The 20,390-nt window shown below is 50.8% G+C and overlaps 6 protein-coding genes across 6 annotated transcripts; 1 reads left to right on the plus strand and 5 right to left on the minus strand.

The window, feature by feature from the left end:
• Positions 1–1,681: 1,681 nt before the first annotated feature.
• Positions 1,682–2,512, plus strand: G6M90_00g078330 (uncharacterized protein; the record flags this gene model as incomplete). Its single annotated transcript, XM_014689789.1, has 1 exon — positions 1,682–2,512. The coding sequence occupies one exon, from the start codon at positions 1,682–1,684 to the stop codon at positions 2,510–2,512; it is 831 nt and encodes a 276-aa protein (XP_014545275.1).
• Positions 2,513–3,393: 881 nt separating this feature from the next.
• Positions 3,394–5,938, minus strand: gtaA (Glutaminase A; the record flags this gene model as incomplete). Its single annotated transcript, XM_014689788.1, has 6 exons — positions 3,394–3,749; positions 3,809–4,005; positions 4,063–4,809; positions 4,871–5,141; positions 5,212–5,507; positions 5,619–5,938. 6 exons carry the CDS (start codon positions 5,936–5,938, stop codon positions 3,394–3,396), a joined length of 2,187 nt encoding a protein of 728 aa, XP_014545274.1.
• Positions 5,939–11,150: 5,212 nt separating this feature from the next.
• On the minus strand, positions 11,151–12,631 carry PROR_1 (Proteinase R; the record flags this gene model as incomplete). Its single annotated transcript, XM_066131087.1, has 5 exons — positions 11,151–11,345; positions 11,401–11,726; positions 11,791–11,986; positions 12,047–12,283; positions 12,347–12,631. 5 exons carry the CDS (start codon positions 12,629–12,631, stop codon positions 11,151–11,153), a joined length of 1,239 nt encoding a protein of 412 aa, XP_065987100.1.
• A 1,792-nt stretch (positions 12,632–14,423) lies between these two features.
• G6M90_00g078360 (uncharacterized protein) lies at positions 14,424–15,431 on the minus strand (the record flags this gene model as incomplete). Its single annotated transcript, XM_014689786.1, has 4 exons — positions 14,424–14,579; positions 14,627–14,680; positions 14,740–15,124; positions 15,184–15,431. 4 exons carry the CDS (start codon positions 15,429–15,431, stop codon positions 14,424–14,426), a joined length of 843 nt encoding a protein of 280 aa, XP_014545272.1.
• Positions 15,432–17,284: 1,853 nt separating this feature from the next.
• G6M90_00g078370 (uncharacterized protein) lies at positions 17,285–18,283 on the minus strand (the record flags this gene model as incomplete). The annotated part of the gene is made up of 1 exon (XM_014689785.1): positions 17,285–18,283. The coding sequence occupies one exon, from the start codon at positions 18,281–18,283 to the stop codon at positions 17,285–17,287; it is 999 nt and encodes a 332-aa protein (XP_014545271.1).
• Positions 18,284–18,751: 468 nt separating this feature from the next.
• On the minus strand, positions 18,752–19,135 carry G6M90_00g078380 (uncharacterized protein; the record flags this gene model as incomplete). Its single annotated transcript, XM_014689784.1, has 1 exon — positions 18,752–19,135. The coding sequence occupies one exon, from the start codon at positions 19,133–19,135 to the stop codon at positions 18,752–18,754; it is 384 nt and encodes a 127-aa protein (XP_014545270.1).
• Positions 19,136–20,390: the final 1,255 nt, after the last annotated feature.

Genomic DNA, 20,390 nt, shown 5'->3' on the forward strand with positions numbered 1-20,390 from the left:
TTGCACTCCTCGCTAGTTTCAGGGTACTTGGTCTTGAAAACTCCTACGGTCATCTAGCTATTTATACGCTGAATAGAGCCGTGTGGCCTGCAGTTGCTACTTGTGCGGCACCTGAATCACTAATTCCCTTGGAATACGTAGCCAGCTGACGAGAACGAAGATGCTAATATGGCCTCACTTGGCTTTATGGCTCTATTGTTGCCATTTTGCCCCCGGCTATTTATCAGGGCATGGAGTAGGCCGGCATTCCGATCCTCTCATAGGGCACCAACGGATGTGTGGTTCTACCAAGAGTGAACAGCCTGTTGGCCTGGCATAATACCTACATCCTATGACCTTTCTTTTAGACTAGGTAGTACGTTAGATGGTTCCCATCGGTTCAAGGGGATTGATGTAGTTTGAGACAGTCAAAGATACCAGTCCCTGGATACTGAACTACTGCGAGCTCATTAGTTCACTACGTTTGGTGATGTGGTTCCCACATACAGATCACCTCGATACCGGCATCAGGGTGTAACCGAGTGAACTCATTGTGACCGTGTTCCGTTTTAAGATCTGAGAATATTGGTACAAATGTCGGAACGCAGCATTGAAGGCTTGTTCTTAAGGTTGTGTCAGGCAGCATGACTGATGCCAGCAGCTACTACAGTTGAGTTTGACTGAGCAGGTAGTATCAGTCAACATTACCCATCTTGGACCAGCACGGAGTAGTCATCCTAGCAAGTAATTTCACTTTGCTATACACGCCGCCGAAAATGGCCGTGGAGACATTACAATAACGCAAAGAGCCCAACCGCAGTCTGTTATCGCTCTTCTTCCACCCACAACGACAGTATTCGATCTGATCCATTCAGCCAGTCCGCCTTCACACGTCTCTCCTCACGTCCAACTGTAGGTGTAGTATCTAGGGTAGTCCTAGGCGTATTGCCCGGGTGAGCGTGAGGCTGCCCACACTTTGTGCCGTCACAGGACCACGTCAAGACCAAAAGGGATATCGGGGATATTTGGTCAAGAGTAGAGATGAAAAGGGCCCGACAGCTCCGTGTGCTCGATATGGGCTGATACCGTCAAATAGAGCAGCGGTTAAAGGACGCAAAAGCCCTCCAAACTGCAACATTGTCAACAGTGCCGGGTCCCCAGATTGGACAGCCAGGCCGTGACGTCCACGAGCAGTCCCTCGTGCATAATCATCATATGACCGCGACGCCGGACCCAGGAGGACATGAACAGTATAAGTGTCTAAAAATGGCCCGAGGCTGCTGGACCTGCACTACACAGTCGATATAGCAAGAAAACACGGCGCCAGTTCCCCAAATGGATGATGCGTATGGCCGAGCCTCTTGCCGCTCTGGGCAATCTGATGCTCAGACGATGATGGCATGATGCCACGCGCGGCAAGACAAATTCGACCAGACCAAACTCGTGTTTTACGTCGCGCGCCTTGCGCTAGGCCCAGCTTGCTCAAGCGACTTGCTGGGCGAAACTCAATGCCGCCTCATGACCCGTGCCTGAAGACTTCAATGTTCACGACTTCCGCCGGACGACAGAGTGACCGCATGATACCGGACCTAAGGATAAGCTAAACCGGCAAGATTACGCAGCTAAGCACGAATTTAGTCTTGATTTTGAGCCAAGTCCCCCATTCGTAATGAGATGCTGCGCCCGACGCCGTTTTTGCCCCATGCGCCCCAAACCCCTTTCCACGACTCGGCGCAGATATCACCACTCGCTCGATCCTAGCTCCGCCAATACCACCGAGCCTACAGACTCATCCTCGCAAGGTGACGCAAACGACCGAGTTAGCCCTCCAACAACATTTGCTAGCAAGCTCCAGATCCCCCAAGAAGGCCATTATATAAAGCCCCCAGGACGCCCCAGCCAACAAAAAGTCAACTCCAACAACATCATCCCCAAATCCCACCTCCCTTCCCACCACGCACACAAAAAGCACCCACCACCACCAAAAGCAACCATGAAGTTCGCCGCCCTCGCCCTCCTCGCCCTCTCGGGCACCCACGCGGCCATCCTCCCCCGCGCAGGCGACCACGACCTCCCCAAGTGCCTCAACGACGTCACCGGCTCCATCACCAAGCTCGACGCCGAGACCAAGGCCTTCGAAGGCACCATCCAGCCCGTCGTCAACGCCACCGACGCCGTCACCGCCAACATCCAGACCTGCCAGGCCATCGTCGACAACTCGGACCCCATCGGCCTCGCCGGCGCCCTGGTGCTCCTCAAGCCCGTCCAGGAGATGGACAAGTCGGCCAAGAGACTCCTCGACGCCGTCAAGGAAAAGGTCGACGCCGTCAAGAAGGCCAAGAAGTGCGGCCTGGCGCGCGAGAAGATCGGCGCCCTGTGCACCGCCGGCCGCGCCCTCACCCAGTCCATCTGCAACAAGATCAGCCACAGCATGGCCAGGAACATCGCCAAGCGACACGCCGCCAAGATTGAGAATCTGCTCACCCAGTCGCAGGAATTGTTTGAGCAGGGCAAGTGCGACGACGCGGAGTAGGGGATTGTACGGCGTTGACGGAAGAGTCAAGTCGGGGCAAGGTCGGTTGTGCAACGAGACGGCATGGGGAGCCTCGGTGTGGAAAGGAAAGCAAGTACTCTAGAGAAGAGTAGCATTAGGAACACTGAATTCATCAAAGCTTTCATATACTTTTGCCCACCTTGTGCTGATTAGTCCTGTCCAGTGTATATATTTGTCACCCGTGAAATGATTCAGATGGCAAGACGCTCACTCGCTCGATAGTCATTGCCGGAATGTAATTTAGAACGCCGTGGCAAACTGCTCACAGTGACGGCCTCGAGTCTCGGAATCCACTAGTACAGCTTGCTTATATGACATTGTAACACCAAGACGTGTTTGCCCGTTGTGTCGTATTACACGTGAGCTTTTGAATCTGTGTGGGACTCCATGTTTTATTTGTGCCATTCAATGAGTCGGCAAGCTGTTGGAAATAGTAGAGCAATTTGATCGTGTTTAATTGAATTGATTCATCATGTTGATCATCAGGGTCCCCTTTTATACTTACATGTGTATTCAGAGCCCCTAAAAACCACCAGAGTGCTAGGGCTCCTTATGACCCAAGCCCTTGAAAAAGCAACCATCGAGACCAGCAGGCTCAAAAGAGTCCTGTTTGTTCCAACACAAGCGATAGGCCCATGCAGTGTCCACTATGCGATAACTACTGCGCATCAAATACCAACTGGACCGGTCTGCTTGTCCGGGAAAAAAAAAGGCTGCCTTGTAGCAATACTGAACTACGGGATGCAACGAGACTGTTTGTGAGCGGAAATAAGGGCATGATACGCTTGAAAAGGGGCTGTTTCCAAAACAAAAACAACTATAATCCTAGCCGCCGAATCGTGACTCTATTTGTGCTGCGTCTATTTCTTCAGCGCAAGCAACGAGAACGTGCCGCCCACCACAGGTCTCGCCGTGAATTGAAGACCCCCAGGATAGCCACCAGTATTCACGTCGTACAGGTCTGTAAAGGCACGCCAGGTGGGCGTCTCGTTGATCCATCTGGCAATCTTGGAGATGAACATGTTCTGCGTTTCGGGCTTGGCTACAGCGGCCGCGAACAGCTCCCAATCCACCTTGGTCCAGACGTTGCGCGTGTCGAGAATAACGCCATATTCCTTTTGCGTCTTGAGGTAAAAGTCGCTTTGCATGTCGTAGATTTCCTGGGGAATAAAGTCGAGACCTAAAAGCTTGTCTGGGTAGATATTGTAGAGGAGACCTGGCACCCCATGTGTTAGCTCTCCCTAGTGACTATTGATGAGCGTGCAGTGCGCGTACCGTAAGAGTCTTTGTTGTCATACTGCAGCATGCTATGCCCGGCCTCGGCATTGACGCCATGCTCAGTCCAGAATTCAAGGTATTCCTTGGCCAGAGTAGAGTATTTGCTACTCTCGTCTTCGAACCCGGCCCGGGTGGCGACTTCGGACATGGCTTGGAGGGCAATGATGCCTTTGATGGCCAGATTGGTCTGGTTACTATGGTCACATGGTTAACTTGGGACTCGTCTTCACGTGGCTTTGGGCGAGACTTACGCAAGGTGGCCAGCAAAGTCATCGGTAGAGAGCTGGCTCGCAGGGATCTTGGCGTCGTCTATCATGTACTGAGCCCATTTGACGAGCAAATCCCAATTGGCCGAAAGATATTCGTCGTCATGCTTCATCTGAGAATAGGCAAGCATCATGATAATCATGTTGCCGCACTCCTCCAGGGGCATGTGTTCATCGTTCCCATCAGCGTAGCCAAGGGCCCTGGGAAAACGCCCCAAGTCGTGCTGTGCAAAGTCATTCGGATAGTGGTATCGGTCATTGAGCAAAAGAGGCTCGAGAAGATACTTGAGCAGGTTCGGGTTCAAGTACAAGAGGATGGGGAACGCAGGGAAGATGACGTCAACAGTTTGAATGTCACTATTTGACGAAATTTCTTTGAGGAAAATTAAAGGATTGTCTGGGGTGCCTGTGTATGCGAGGGCACCAAAGGTTTGTCGAAGAGATAGAGTGGTGATTGTTGCATAGTCCTGGCCAGCAGCAGCAACAGAGTCTCTCTGGATGCGAAGATCCAATCGATTGGCAGCATGCGTGGCATTGTCGTAGTCGTGGTAGAAAAATGGGACTAGGTCATTCTCCTGAAAATATGAAGCCCATAGAGATGGCACGCTCTGCGGGTCTGCAGCCTCCCCAACCCACTGAATACTGTCCCGTTGGGCCACCCCGATGGTAAAGACAGTCTCGGCCCATCCGCCCTTGACAGTGCCTAGATCACGGGAAAGGGCAAAGACGGGCCTTTGGTCCCCGGTCAGCAGTGTTTCCAGTGATGTCAAGATGCAATAGAGTTTTGACTCACCACCTGTCATTGACGGCGCGGAACAGGTTGTCAACCCGGTTGTCCAGCGACCCCTCTTGGAGGAATTGCCCGCGTACATCCACGTCAGAACCAATCTTGTAGCTTACACCACTCTGGTCACCAGTGGACCAGTACCAAGTGCCCCAAGCTGCATTTTCTCCATCCTCCTGGAAGACGGTCTCTTTCTGTTTCCAGAACCTGTGGCTACGCACGCCATAATTGGATGAAGTATCCCATTCAACCACTGCTCCAGTGTCGCCCGATGCCCATTCTGAGAACACGTACGTCAGCAGAAAGCTCACAGCCACGGGTGTCAAGGGTGCCAAGGGGCTCTGACTGACCTCCCGACACGTCGGAATAGACTTGCACTCTGTGCGACTTGCCGTCGCGAGATTTAACAGCAACGTTGATGTATGAAAAGGGGACAGATTGGCGCCTCAAGTCGTCTGGGTAGACGGGCGATAGAAATTCCACTCGCATGTCAACCTTGTCAGCAACCGACATGTTGAAGATGCTACGAGTTGACGTATACTCTAAGCTCAACTGGTCGACATTCGGAGCTCCAGGAGCGCCACCCATCCAGTTATATACTTCACCGTCGACCTTGACGAAGCCTTGCCATCCTTGAATCCCGGTTCTGTACGCGGCAGAGAATGGGAAAATTAGCTACTGCGTCTCTCCCGTGATCTTGATGCTAAAACTTGTGCAATTTGAGATCACCGTTGGGGGAAAGGGGGGCAGAACTTACGCCCAGAATTTGGGCCATTGCCCCGGGAGGATAGCGTGAGGGCCGTTTTCTTGCCCGTTGAGCCAGACATTCAGATATGGATTACGCACGGCCAGAGGAACAGCCGGAGGTCTGGCAGGAGTAAAAGAAGAATCGGCTCCTACCTGTCCACCAATGACAGCAAGAACAGCCGCCGAGGCGAATTTGACGAACTTCATGACGCCAGGAATCCGCGTCAAGCTTTGTTGAAGGCCGGGGGAGTAGATTGTTGACAACCAGGGTGTCTCAACCACCACCTCGTAGAGGTCCTCCCCCGTGGTATTTATACTGGGCAGAAACATGTCTGGTGGGACTTTCTAATTGGGAAAGAGTGAATACGACAGTAAATGCAGATGAGACAGGTCATAGACAAAGGCAGGGGGTGTGTATGTGCAGGTGTGTGCGCTTCCGCGTGCGTGCAAAATGCGGAATGCAATAGGTAAATGCGCGTGGTGGCGGCCGGCCGCGTCCACGAAATTCAAGACGCAGTGCAATCGAACACAGCCCTCACCGATAGCAGAAACGGCATTCAGAAAGGCAGAAGGTCTAGTCGAACGATGGGGGATGCAAGGTCTAGGCCGCACAGCAAACACATCCATCCAATGGCTCAATCGGCAGCAAAGTTGAACTTGGCAGAGTCCGAAGGACGAGGTTTGAAGGCTAGGTCCGTTCTACTGGGTTAGCACCCGACCGGAAAACACAAAGGCAAGACCAACAGAAAACAAGCTAATCAAACAAGCGGGCAAGGCGAGAGACACACAGCGTAGTCGGGGACGGCGATTTGGGCGGCAAGGCGAGCTGCGCAGTCGCACTCGGTATGCGCAAATGGGCCGGCTAGTCGAGGCTTATTTTGGTGCACGCGTCGCGGTCCGCTCGATTGTATTCTGACTCTGGCAAGCAAGACACAAGGAAGGCTGAGTATGCATATGGACTTGATGGATTGCGGAAGGGGAAGGGAGCAGAAGGAGAGGGTGACACAAGTCACTGCAATGCAAGTGCGCATGTGGGCGGATCAATCGATGCTGGCGATGGAACGAGAGGGGGTGGAGGTGCGGGCTACGACATCCAGGGGTCTCGCGGTGGGGCAGAACAATGCGGAGGGGCGTGCGGCAGTGGCGCTGACCCCAAAGTCGACCAGGCAGGCAAGAGCGTCACGGCTGCGAAAAGCAGAGCCAAAATGCCGCGTGACGCCCGACAGAACCACTCATTTGTGCGTGTTCTGTCCGCATCCTGGCTGTATACAGCCACTGTAACTTGGGCCTCGTAGCATTGGAACAGAATGGGAGATGAGGTCATGAGGGGACGTTGGGGAAGATTGACGGAACCAGCACAAAGGAGGCCGTGAGAGGCTGCCATGCCCGTCGGTATTCGTCTGGTGCCTTGAGCGTTCCAGATGCCCCAGCGCCTCCATCTCTGCACATTTACGCTCGCATCGGTACCTAATAATCCGTACAGGATGGGGCAAGGCAAACCCAAGCTCCACTGCGCCTTCCCAAACTGCATCGTTGGTTGATGGAAGGAATCGGCCGAGATGCGCAGAGCAATACAGACGCCCTCTCCGTTGCAAATGAACAATGAAGCTATGATGGCCACTATAAAGTATTTCGAAGCTCTTTTGGGTCGACGGTGCAAGCCTTTCGCATGACCACACCAACACTTTTCTACGTATTGGCACGGCCTGACCCTGACGGATGTCTACCTACCTGGTAGGTACTTTACCCAAGTGCCGATGGCCATGGGCCATTATGCGAGATTTGATCGGTGTGCAATGAACCACCCAGGACGAAGGAGGGGCGTGTGCTTCCGCGGTTCCGCGCATGCTAATTCTGTTGTGCATACTATTTCTGTGTCTGTCTGCTTCCAACCAGTCGACTGTTGGCTCGTCCTCCAATGCCCCACCTGCGCCATGTCTAAACTTTACTTCTTTTAATGTTGCATGCCCCAACTTTTGATGTCTTCCTCTCTCCTCGACACGGCCATGGCCAGAGTCTACCGCGAATAATCCTTCCAGACACCCGTGCCTGCTTGATGGTCGGTTTCGGTTCTTGTTCCGCCCCTGAGTACCCAAGGGCCCGGAGTTGGAAAATACTATTGGAACATGGTGTCGCAGGACATGGCTCTCGACAATCTCAACGCATTTGTGGCCGCCATCTTGCGTTCCTGCACAACATCGTTCCAAGTCACAGGTCTTGCCTGCCTGATTGTCAATGGGAAGCTGGTTCGCGCTGTGTGTGCGAAACCAGCCTATTTGTCATGCATTTGGTACGTACGGCCTCTGGATACTTTCAAATGATGCAGCGCTCCGTTCTTCATCCGGATCACGGTAGCTAATGAACTCCGGCACCTTACCCAAGATTTCCTCCTCTGTCCCCGCTCTACAGTACCTTGGCGACTCATCGATCGAATTATGGTAGCACCACAGCTCAGTGGTCGCGTGTCTCCCCATGAATTGAGGACTTTGGGAACGATGTAACCCTCGCTTTGGTCTGCCCCCGTTCTCGAACCACTGTCATCGCTTTAACTGGCCAGAGTTCATAGACTTTGGCTACGGACTCCGCACACGCGTCTTTACGACCCAACGCAACCTCGTGCGAAATGGCCTTCTGGATTCAGACTCTTGCCATCACATTTCACCATCATCAGAGCGGATAGCACTGTGCGGACATCAAACGAGTCAAATGCACTCCGGGTGCTCTCGACCAAACTGTGAATCCTTTTGCCGACGCAGAAGACGCCTTCGTCCGTCCACAATTTGCTGGTCCCAGACGACAGAGACTGTCACCGTAACACCTCGGAAGTCCCATGATGTACTCATCTGCGACTACCCTGCTCTCTTGTGCTGTGTGACCACTAAATGCCGACACAGCTTGCCAACTTACCATGCATGTTATGTCTGTGTGTTGTAATAGACCGAGCAAGTCTCCGGGAGCTTTTCTACAAGACGGTTTGTGCGGGCGCACGTTGTCATCTCATAGAGTAATTTTCATTACATGCCGCAAACCGCCAGACATTGGGGTCCTCGAGACTAGTACCCACGGCCGACTTGCAGCCACGCAAGACTAGAAAATACAACACAACCAACGACGAAACCCAACGCCAACTCTTAACAGTTCTTCCACTGCCCATTAATCTATCTTGATGGTTGATGAGGATGGAAGCAGTAGCAATTTGGGTGGCAGCGCCGTGACGTATCTCATTCAACTCCCCTGCCGATCTTGCGGATCTGACTCTCGTGCCTGACAGGTATTACAGCCTTGTAGTAGGAAATACATACAGCAGGGGCTACGGTAAAGTAGTGGTAAAGGTGGCCTCGTGCCCATTCTGACTGCAAAGCTCAAAAATAATTATTTAAGCAGCAAAACGCTCCGCCATCCATAGCCTGCGTGCCTTCAACGATGCCTCAAATCTAAATCGACCATGGAGTATTTCATACCCGGAGTGGAATCCTCAATTTTGGCCGTCGTCCTTTTCAGCATCATTACTCATCAAACGACCGTCAGTTCGATGGGAGTGCTGGGCTGGAAAAGCCGTCGGCTCCGAATGTCAAGCTTCTTGGCATCTCGGCTCTAGACTGCGCCCCTACGTTCCTACGAAATGTTCTCCACAGGAACCGGCTCTTTCTACTCCCCGATGACGTTCTGAATTAGTCCAGGACACAGTTTTATAACCAGCCTGACGCCTATCGCAGGCCAGACTAGCCAGTATTCATTGGCCACAGAACAGCACGGTAGGTAGCAACTTGCCTTCGCTGTTCTAGCTTCCACATAGATTGTTTTATGTGGTAGCGAATTTTTTGAGGAAAGAGCCATCATTTATCCATTTGGATACGAAGGTGCTCAACTCGGACCATAGGTAGACTTTGATGTCATTGATGTAGAAATGGTAGTACTCATAAATATTTATCAGTGCGTGTCTTCCCAACATATTTCATCCTCAAAGACTGCAATCCCACGAAATGAGTTCTTGCACAATTTCACGGGTGTTATGGATGCCAACTGGACCACGTCCTTTGATGCAGTCATCATCGTCATTGTGCCGGAGCCAGCCAACCTCGGCCCGTTCACAACCCTTTCCTCCCGCTTCCCTCGCTGCAAAGTCAACCCACATGATCAATATAAGACGGCGCATGTCTTCGACCCTGCACGGTATCACTTGACGGGGGCGTGCACCAAACCACAGGGCTGAAAGATAATAGGCGGGATCGGCAAGAGATCAGCGCTGTCATTGGTGTCGGTTCATGGGTGCGAGAGGGGTCTGGTCGGCAGTTTCGATTCGACCGTTGAAGCTTTCATATGAAGCAGACGTGTTCGAGACCAAATGCACATTCGGCCTAGTTCGTTTGCTTGCCGCGCTTCCCCGCGTCGCTGCGATAGTCGTGCGATTTGGCTCTGGGCTGCGATCAAGTTTACAGACTTGCCGAGATGAATGGTGCCTGCGCGACACGTAAGCCAGATGCTCTCTAGTCTAATATGCTTGGTATCGTATTGATCATGTCTTGGGGCCCTTGAAATGTCCAAGATTCTGCTGCCGACTGAAGGGTCTGCAGGCATGAGACGGTGATGGTACAGTAGTGGCTGACGCGGGAGTGTGGTTTCACAAGACATACCCCAATCGGAGCACACCACGAGGTAAACATGGTTTTTCACGGCGGGGAATCGCAGTACTTTAACCGGGCTATCGAGGCTGGTATGCGGGATGTCGGGTGCCAATGCAGTGCATCAAGGCGTATGCTATGAAGGCGGACAGAGAGTGACTTGTGTCAATTTGACTGGGCAATGGATCGGCAAACATTAAACAGAGGAAGCGCCATTGTCCTACGACAGGCTAGGCAATATCACCAAGTCTTTTCACTTGTAGTGCTCTGCCTGGAACAGGAGCAGTAGCGTGTGAGGTCGTGATGTATCGCGAGTCCGGTCCACATCCTTCATGTCTTCCCCAACGAGGCATGAGTACCAACCCGATCCAAGAAGTCACATTTTATCGGCATTTCGCCCATCTATGAAATGACGACTATTGCTGCCAAGAAAGTTTCACACTTTGTTCATGCTAAAATTACCGCCACTACCATGGGTTCCAGCAGTCTAGTAATGGCAGACATTGCAGTAGCTTGCCTATGGTTTCTATTAGGTCCTATATGACTGTATCTTGAAACCGCTAGAGCTGTGTGTGAATTTGAATCCGGATATGAGATACCTGGGTTGTATCGGCGAACACAAACGCGCAGAATACACACCAGATCTGTGCACATTTGGTACCGCTGTAAACTAGATGCTATTTGGATATATTTAACGGCCCAGAAGCCACCAGCCCCCAAGCCATGTCTCACTAAATATTTGACTGCCCACGGCCAACATGCGTCCTGGCCTTGTATGTACTAGTCGGCATTGATAGTTGTCCGTTTGCCAGTACTGCTCTCAATCCACCAAGAAGGGAAAACACTTCAAAATATACAAACTCCAGAAACATTTCACAATGCTATTCTGGCATGCAGATCCCTACGCATACGTAGTATTTTTATACATCCACAACCGCGTTAGTAGCAACAAGGTTCGCCGTACACAGCCTCTGCTCCTTGACCGCCCCCTTGACCGCCACGTCCTTCAAGTACTGACACATGTTCGGAATAGCCGACTTGCCATAAATAGAAGCAAAATACGCCGCCAGACCAGTAACATGGGGCGTGGCCATTGACGTTCCACTCAACAATGACTGCACCGCGTCAGCTTTACACCCAGTTGTCGGAGCAGGGCAGATCCCAACTTACAGTTCTGTTATCCGGCTGAAGCGACAAGATGTCCACACCAGGAGCCATCAGATCAACGCCCGGGCCGTAACCAGTGTCGACGGCAGGCTTATTGTTAATATCAATAGACCCGACAGTGCAGACCGTCGCCTCGGAGGCGGGCGACGACTGCGCCACGTCTCTGGGCTTGTTGCCGGCCGCGACGGCCACGAAATAGCCCTTCTTGGCGAGTTCGGCCGCGGCAACATTGATGGATTTGGCGTAGCCTTTTGAATTGATGCTATAATTGACCACGACGCCATTGGGGCAGGTGCGATTCGCGGCATCGACGGGCACGTACTCGAGGCCTGTGGACGCGCTGAAGTATTAGCCATGGACACGAGTACTTGGGCACACGGACGGGGTACTAGCCTGCAATGAGCCTGTCGCCCTCGGCATCACCATTAGAGTCCAATACTTTGATGCCGAATATCTTGGTCTTTTTTGCTACTCCGTAGGAAGCACTGCCAATGATGCCGGCAACGTGGGTGCCATGGCCGTCTGCGCTGTCATCGACGGTTGAGTTGGCGACGAAGGACTTGATTTGCAGTGCGCGCCCTTCAAACTCCTACCAGCATGATAGTAGTCTTAGCATGGGCTTTCTCTAGACTGGGTATGGTATTCTTACCGGGTGAGTGTCGTCCACTCCAGTGTCGATAACATAGGTGCAGGTGCCCTCGCCGGCTCGAGAGTCGTACACGTACTTGGATTCACCCTCGGAAGTTGATTTTTGGTTTGAAATGCGGCCCAGATTCCACGTTGCGCCCTTCTGCTCGATAGGAGTGCCTGTCGAGTTTTGAAGGGCCCGATTCACTGGCTCGGAACTAGAAATGGAAGACGTTGTCACTTGTTCAATGAAGTCGACCTAATACGGTGGGTGTAAGTCAAGGGTGCCATCTGGATTCGAGCGGCAGGGGTAGAAACCTACAGCTGGATGTCTTCGCAAGCCCGCAAGTGTATTTCCGTCAAGAGTGGCTGAAAAACCGCGGCGGAGGTGCTTGTATTCGTGTCTGGGCTTGATATTAAAACTTTTTATAGCGTCTTTGTGGTCGGCTTCAGAGGCGCCAGAGCGAAGGTAGACGACGTATCTATCGGCAACGAGGCTTGCATCGTCCCCACGAGGAATAAGGAGTGGCGCATGGACGGCCCGCGGTGCAGAACCAGGGGCAGCGATGGAGACAGCTAGCCCAGAGAGGAATATCAGAAGACGCATGTTGAAGTGTGGTTATGGAACTTGGTGATGATGCGCCCTGAGAAGTTGAAGTTGTTGAAGTTGGACTTGGACGCACGAAGAAGCCATATTGCCTTGGTTATAAATAAAGAAGCTCACTAGCAACTATCCAAGAATAAACAACAAGGTACATCTAGATTGAAGTCATATTCAGCCTCGCTACGTGGACTTTTCGGCAATGGCCCGATTTTTCGTCACAAAAGAGCCATCCCACGACGACTCAAACACACTAGCAATTACCTTCCTGGCAATGCATTACTCATGCTTTGATCCAGGATCCACCCCTTTCCTGTCCCTGGACTATAATGCGATGGCGACTTCTATAATTCGAGGGAACCATCTCCATACCGTCGGAGGCTCTGAGCCGATAAGGCGTAGGAAATTCCGGTTCTGCACAGCCGGGTTGCATGATTCCCCTTTTTATTGTGGGCGAAAGAATAACCGCTACGTAACTCGAGACAGATGCCTTATCTTTTCAATTGCGCGTCATGCTTCGTATTCTGATCCTACGCGACCCCTAAGCCACCATCCGCGAGCGCATCGCCGCGGAGATGCTCTCGTCGCGAACAAATTCGCCCCTCTGGGACAAAACACCCGACACAAACGATGGCCGTGGCATACATAACATCACGCGCTGTCTGGATTCATTGCCGCGGGACAAAACCGCGGAAGCCGCGGAAAGCGCGCGGCCTTCGATGCTTGGAGGCCGCTGGTGATACATGTCATATGAGTAGGAGCCGATGGCTTCACGCTTCAATTCTTAAAAATGAAGCCCACGAGCCCATCTTGGCAGCTCTTTAAATATATTTAGAGTGAATAAATGTCCATTGGCTTGGAATACTCCCCCGGATGAGTTTTCGCCGCTGCATCCCACATTACAAATCGCATTGGCTTCATATTGTGAAGCCTGCGCGGTGAGAGACAAGTCAATAGAAACACGCAGTTCTCACAGCCGCTACTCAGAGCTGACGTCTAGATTCCTCATAAAAGCTACTGCTAGCGACGATGATGTCATCAGCTGTCAAGCAGTGGATGCAGTTCTCTCTTAACGAGCTGTATCAAGCGTGTTTCAGGATTCCAAGAAGCCCCTGAAAGCAGTCAGCTTCTATATCGGGAAAAGCTTCAAAGACCCTGATAGACCGTTTTGAGCATGTCCTGGTTTTAATATGGATTTGATCCGTAGCTGCTATTCGTGCGCATTTAGCAGAAGAATGCAAAGATGCGCAATACACATCGTTTCTCAATCTACCCTGAAATACAGTCATATTTTTACGGCACCTTGTAGCTCACAGAGCAGCTTGACACCTTTATCACAGAATGTCTATCTTCATGAGTTGTTTTGCAAGGCTGTTCCTAGTAGCTGTAAGCAAGGCCAAGTTACTCCTGGAGCCAAGCTTGGTCTACAAGGAATAATAATATTGCTAATCTCTCCAAAATTTAAAAATGGACTGCGTACACTTCATACATCCTCCATATTACGTCACAGAATTGGCCAATTGGTCCACGCGCATAGTCGGCTCGCGCCTCACGGGTGGAAATCTAGCCCTGGATAATAAGCTCCAATTGTCCGATCAATACTATTTTAATTCTCCAGTCCCCTCTGGTCGCAATTTATCGTAGTCGCTCACGGGTATTACATCTTTTGTTTTTTACCTCTCAAGCCGTTTATGCACCAGCAACCTACGAAATCCGACTGCATCCCGTCCCTTGTAAGTTTAACATTTTTAGAGCTTTTATCAAGGAGAAGCTCTTCCGGACTAGATAATGCATAGACTTAACCCCCAACAGGTGATTCATGAGTCCATTTCTCCAAAGCGCCGTTGCGGTCCTTCATAGTTTCGTCCCCAACGCATCGCTCTTGGGTTCTGTCGACCTCTTGCTGGACGGCCTCTGGCATCCTCAATACGATTGGATTGAACGGACGAAAAGGCTTCCGGTTGTCAGCCATCTATTCTTAGGATTAAAGACTAGACTTACCCAGAATACCCAGCTGGGTTTGTACCACCAGCCACCAGCAAAGACCGTATACTCCTTTGATAAAGTCAGACATGGCAATCGTAGCAAAACAGCATTTTCGCAAGGGGACTCACTATTCCATCCTCGGCTTTAAATTCCTGGGAAACGCCGGCCCCAGTAATCATTCCCCAATTCCCTTTGCCACTTAATTTTTGTCCATCCAAAGCACTCCCTGTACACTGAACAGATAGTTCTTTGTTCGCTCCCAGAACTGCCGCTACTTTACAGTGCGTAGTGCAGTATACTTGGGTGACCAGGAATAGCCCATGGTCTGAGACTGGGTCATCAAATTTTAGCTGAGAAATTTTCTCACGGCCATGTTCCTTGACCCAATCGCGAAAAGGTTCATCTGGTTCATATGCCCTGTATTGGACGGGGTCGGTCAAGAGAAGGCCACACTCGGACTTTGTTGTTGTAAAGCCCAGCGAAAAGCCAGCTTTTGGGGGCAAGTTTCCGATTCTACATCCATGTTAGTGCTGAGTTCGACACAGCTTTTATACTTGTACCAGAAGGCGAACCTTATTTCAGCTTCCGCGTTGCATTTGGTCCATTTCATAGTCTCTCCATAGACTGGACCCAGTTGAACGGGGGGCTCTGTCACAAGCTTCGTGTCCTTGGGGAGATCAGCAGAGAGATCGATAATAAGGTGCCAGTGTCCGTTTATATCAAAATATCCACAGTGACCGGGCTGGAGGTTGGGCGCTGCGTGATATAGCGGGCGTCCAAAGCCAACGGGGTGCAGGCTCTTTGTATACACTTTATCCATGCTGTAGACTGGCACCTTGAGTGAATTTCCATTTTTAGCCAGTTTTGCTGTCCAGATTGTAATGAGGAGTGTTATATATGTATGCACATGATATCATTGATGGCAAGCTGTATGATGAGCGGCTTGGAGCTGCGCCTTCTCCACACTGCACAGAGTTTCCCCAAAAACTCATTTTCAGAGTTATGCGCCACAGAAACTCGGTCTGAAAATTGTGGCTTTGATACAATAATATATTTTCTGGGCCGTGGCTGGGATTTCGGAACAACATTCCTTCAGAATCGGCTGTCGTCATTTAAGCATACCGTCGCTGGCTGACTTGTCACAATTCAACTAGACCAGACAAAAGAGAAATCATACTTCCACTAGTGCTTTAAATAATTGAACCTTGTATGCATCTTAGTTGTAGATGGCCTCTATTTTTTTACCCGTTGGCACGACTGTTCGTTGACGCTTTCGACCGAATTGTCTACAAAGCCACATCTGTAGCTGAAGATGGTAACAAGTCAATTAGGAGACCGTTTAATGTTTAAATTTATAGCGACGTTTTTTGTTTTACGTAAGCCTCAGAGGTCTTGATGGATGCTGCATTTCATTGGTGTTGACTCGGAGCCCTAAACGTGTTTATAAAGCCGACAAATCCTAACTAGGATGGAGATTTCGACGCTGAATAACCAGTGAATTGGAGTTTCCGACGTTGAGATATCCGTTGATCAGCAGGTGAACAACCCCATTGACCCTTCTCTTCCCTCACCGAAACCACCTCATGGAACTCCCCGTCGGACAAGTCTAGGACATGTACATACACAAAACAACTCCAAGGCTTTCGGAAAGCCTCAAAGTCACGACATGAAAATCCAAACTACACATTCAGAAATGTTCAACTTGTCACTTGCTGGACAAGAGTGGCGTTAGTATTTATCATATCACCACCGTATTCTTTTCTTCCTTTTTGATAGTGGCATGTGGCATCATGGCTTCGCGCCCGAGGCGTTTTTCAGCTGAAAGCTGAGATGCCACAGTTTCGAAACTCTAATCCACATCCAGTTTGCCGCAGGCTTGGCTCACAGCCCCGGCCGCCACACCCGCCGGTGGGCGGCCGCGACTGGTTGCTGTTATACAAAGGTTCTCCACACAGTTGTTATGCCTATCGGAATTCGGCACCACAGACTTTGCTGCCCAAGCGCCAATTCATCAACTATAACTCTAGGCTTGCGGTATAGTAAAGCAAAAAGGCCACCGCAACATGAAATATCTGCGCCTGTACTTCAAGCTCGACGACACATGGTTCCAGGCCGCGGAGGGCCTCTTTCGAGTGGCGCCCAAGTAACCACTACCTAGCTAGGTAGGTATGCTTCTGCCCCGACCCTCCTCGAATAGTGCAGAGCAGTGTATTTCACGAAGCTGGAGGGCGGGGTGACCGATCTAGCCGCTACGTGGAATAGACGGAACTTGACATAGCCGTGAGAGAAGAATGGAATTGCAAATTACCGTCACCCAAAGCTTTGCCATACGTGACAAGTCTTCTCTAGAGCCCAAATTAAAACTCCTACGAGCCCGTATGGGCATTACATGTGTCCATTTGATACATCTTAAACTAAACTACATACATGGCGATCAAAATCGCATTTTCATAAGGAAACACTGCAGCCTAAGCAGAAACAGCCCAACCTTGGGCAAACTTCGATTCCTAGCAGCTTTTCGGTATTGTCCCTGCGCAAATAAGCACGGAGAGAGAAATCTCCACCGTGGACGTGATTAAATGGCACCGCATCTGATGCTCGGTTGTGTACATCCTTCTCCGACAGGACCATGGTTTTGCTCTCCATGCTTCATGTTCACAACGGACTCCCAAGTTAGTAAATACCCCACACCACAGCAAAAGGCTGCGAGCCTTCAAGCTGAGCAATTCTGTCGGCTCTAACGGTGATAATAGCCGCCCTATCCTTTGATGTTGTATCCCATTTCACCTGCTCGACGTTGTTCTCCGCCACGAAACCCTCATCGCCCCTTTGTTCCTCTGAGGCCCCAGACTGCTGTTCGATATTGACCTTGAGTGTCAGATTATTTTGCAGATTCTCTCCTGGGGGATCCGAGTATGCTAAAGTGACCCTCTGAGTCCCGGTCCGGTCTCCCGTAAAATCGATCTTCCTTGGTTCCAGCGGCCACGTCTCATCCTCCTTTAAAGCGTTCTCACCACCCACATCCTCGAAGCCAACCTGCTCCCCCGGGCCAGGCTCCACCACACAGCGAAGGGATTCCTTCAGGTTGACTAGGCAAAATCCCCGGTCAGGCTTAGGTAGCCTGAGATCGTCGGCCCCGTTGACCAACAATGCCTTGATGAGAGCAGCGCTAGGATCAGCCATCTTCTTTGACTGCAGTGCCTCGCGCAGTACCGCACAGAAGTCCGACACTAGGGGAGCGGCCATGCTCGTGCCAGAACAGAACATCCAGTTGTTGTCGTGAGTCTGGCCAAAGTCTTGACGCCTAGTTGCTACGGCTTCGTGGCGCGAGCATGTGCTGAGGATGGCAACGCCCGGAGCCACAACATCTGGCTTAATAATCTTGTGGAATGTAAGTCCTCGTGAGCTGTTGTATGCAATTTTGTCTGGGTGTCCAATAAGCCCCTCTGGGTTATATTTCAGCTTAATGGAAGGTCGACGGGACTCTGTAGCACCAACAAAAATGCTGTTCTTGGCGGCACTGGTGCTTCCGATTTGGCTCATTTTGCTGTAATGGGACATCTCTTCACCGTCCTTGCCTGCGGCGAAGACAATGACATCTGCGCTATTGTCAACTAGCTTCAGTAAGTGGAAAACAATGTGAGGGACCACGCACGATCTTGCTTGCGACATATGAAGTTGTCAACCGCCCAGGCACCTACATCGTACGGTATCTGGTAAGATGGCCAGCTTGCCCCCCCAAGAGTTGCAAGAAATACGAGCCCCGTACGAGTAGGCCTCTTAGAAGAGCCCTGTGAGATCTTTGGGTATGCTGATGTTTACATCATCGCTGTCGAGCATTGATTGAAAGACCAGCGATGCTTTCGGTGCCGCTCCCTGAATGCTGCCTCCCATGGTGTCCGACGATCCGTTGCCCAAGGCGGACCCTGCCACGTGGGTTCCATGGCCGACAGGGTCATCAGTTCTACCATTTCGTCGTTCGTTCCAGAGCAAAGCCACAATACGCTCCGCGAATGCCGGGTGAGGGTTATCTATTGACCCAATATCGAATCCTGTGTCGGCTATGGCTATAACCTGGTCTTGGCCTTCATAGTTCACACCGAGAGCAGATACTCGTGGATAAACAATGCCTATATCCTCTCAAGATATGTCGTTGAAGAGTTTCGGCTTTATGGACTCTTCTATAGCCTTGATGGCGTCAACTTCCACAATTTTGTCGATCGTGGAGGCATCAGCCGTAAGCTTGGTGACGTTCTCCTCTGGGACTATATTCTTCGTGACTATTCCAGTCTTCTCACGTACATTGTTAATAAAACTGTCCGATACCTTCTCTCCCTTGTGGAGGAAGATTTCGACATCGAAAGTCTTCTGGGGATGACCCTCACTCTCACTTAATTTTATCGCGTTGGCTATCCTTCTAGACTTCTTAACATCATGAGGGAAAATGTTGGCCTGTGCCACAAAAGTCAAGTCCCGAATGGGTTGAAGATTAGAAAGGCTTGTAGTGGCAGAGGTATATGTCATTTCCTAGGTATTCAGTAACTGTGGCACCTTTCTTTTCGAGTTCCCTTTTGTCATCAGCGATAATTCGTCGAGTGCCTCAAACGACTATAAAGTTTGTAGAGCTTGTATCCGACGTGGAAGCTACTGCAGTCGAGAGCTCATTTCCATTGACGATAACCTGCGTGGACATGGTGGATTGCGAGGTGATGCGTGCTTAGAATCATGTAGGGTCAGTGATTAAAACACAGACAACAGCCGTGGTCTAGGTTTGGCAGCGAGGAAATTTGTGACAACTTTATACTTGTTAGCGGGTGATGGTCCTTAAACAAGTGGTAGACCCAAATAATGCGCCTTGTAACTATGCCAGGAGGGGGGGGGTTCGGAATCTCAATGAACTGCCATTTTCAGCCGCAGTTGTCTTTTGAGGGCACAGGCTTCCAGCGGCGTTTTACCTGCTGACTACATATAACAAACCGCCACATGCCCTATACTAACGCCACTTGGCCAGCAATCGTGTACCTGTACATTCAATGGGAGAATCCTATTCAGTCGTGGGCTGTGCTGTCAATGACACACCGTATGTGACAAGGGCTCGATAGAGGGCTTGGAGTCAATAACTCAATTCATCTGATAACAGTCTTTGGTATCAAAGGTCCTTGGTTTCCCTTAAGGCCTCGTTGACTAAGACGTCTTTAAATACAAGAAGTTAGTGAGGGACTTTGCCCTAGGTCTTGTGATTGTAGCTTTTATGTAACCTTTAATATTAAGCTATTTCCGTGTAACACGAGGTCACAACTTGCTGGCTTTTAGTAACTAGGTTTCCAACCACGAAAGAGGTCAAAAATCTCTCGATGGGCAGCTTCAATGAAGGACCAGTTCCACGTTCAATTCAATCCACGGCTACCCCATCGAGAAATTCCCATCACGCCCACATTCCGGTAAAAACTCCACCACGTAAACGCTTAATAAAGCGCCAACGTTGGAGAGCACAAAATCCACAGACGATCGGCTATCGTTGAGAAACTCGGCGGCCGAGGTGGGATTGGCCGTCTGTCCAACTCGGCGTGGGCCAAGCTGAGCCGGGTCCTGGGCAATATATACGTCCCATGGTTATAGTAGATGTGTAGACTTCGCGAGTGTGCCCACCGCCGGATTTCTAACCACGCAGCTTATTTCAAAGACATATAATTTGCTGCCTTTACGATTTGAGGCTGGATCCAACCATCTGTGGGCTGGATCTGGAGTCTCTAGTTTCGTCTTCATCGCACGCTTGGGT

Source organism: Metarhizium brunneum, chromosome 4, assembly GCF_013426205.1.
Source record: "Metarhizium brunneum chromosome 4, complete sequence".
NCBI classification, from domain to species: domain Eukaryota; kingdom Fungi; phylum Ascomycota; class Sordariomycetes; order Hypocreales; family Clavicipitaceae; genus Metarhizium; species Metarhizium brunneum.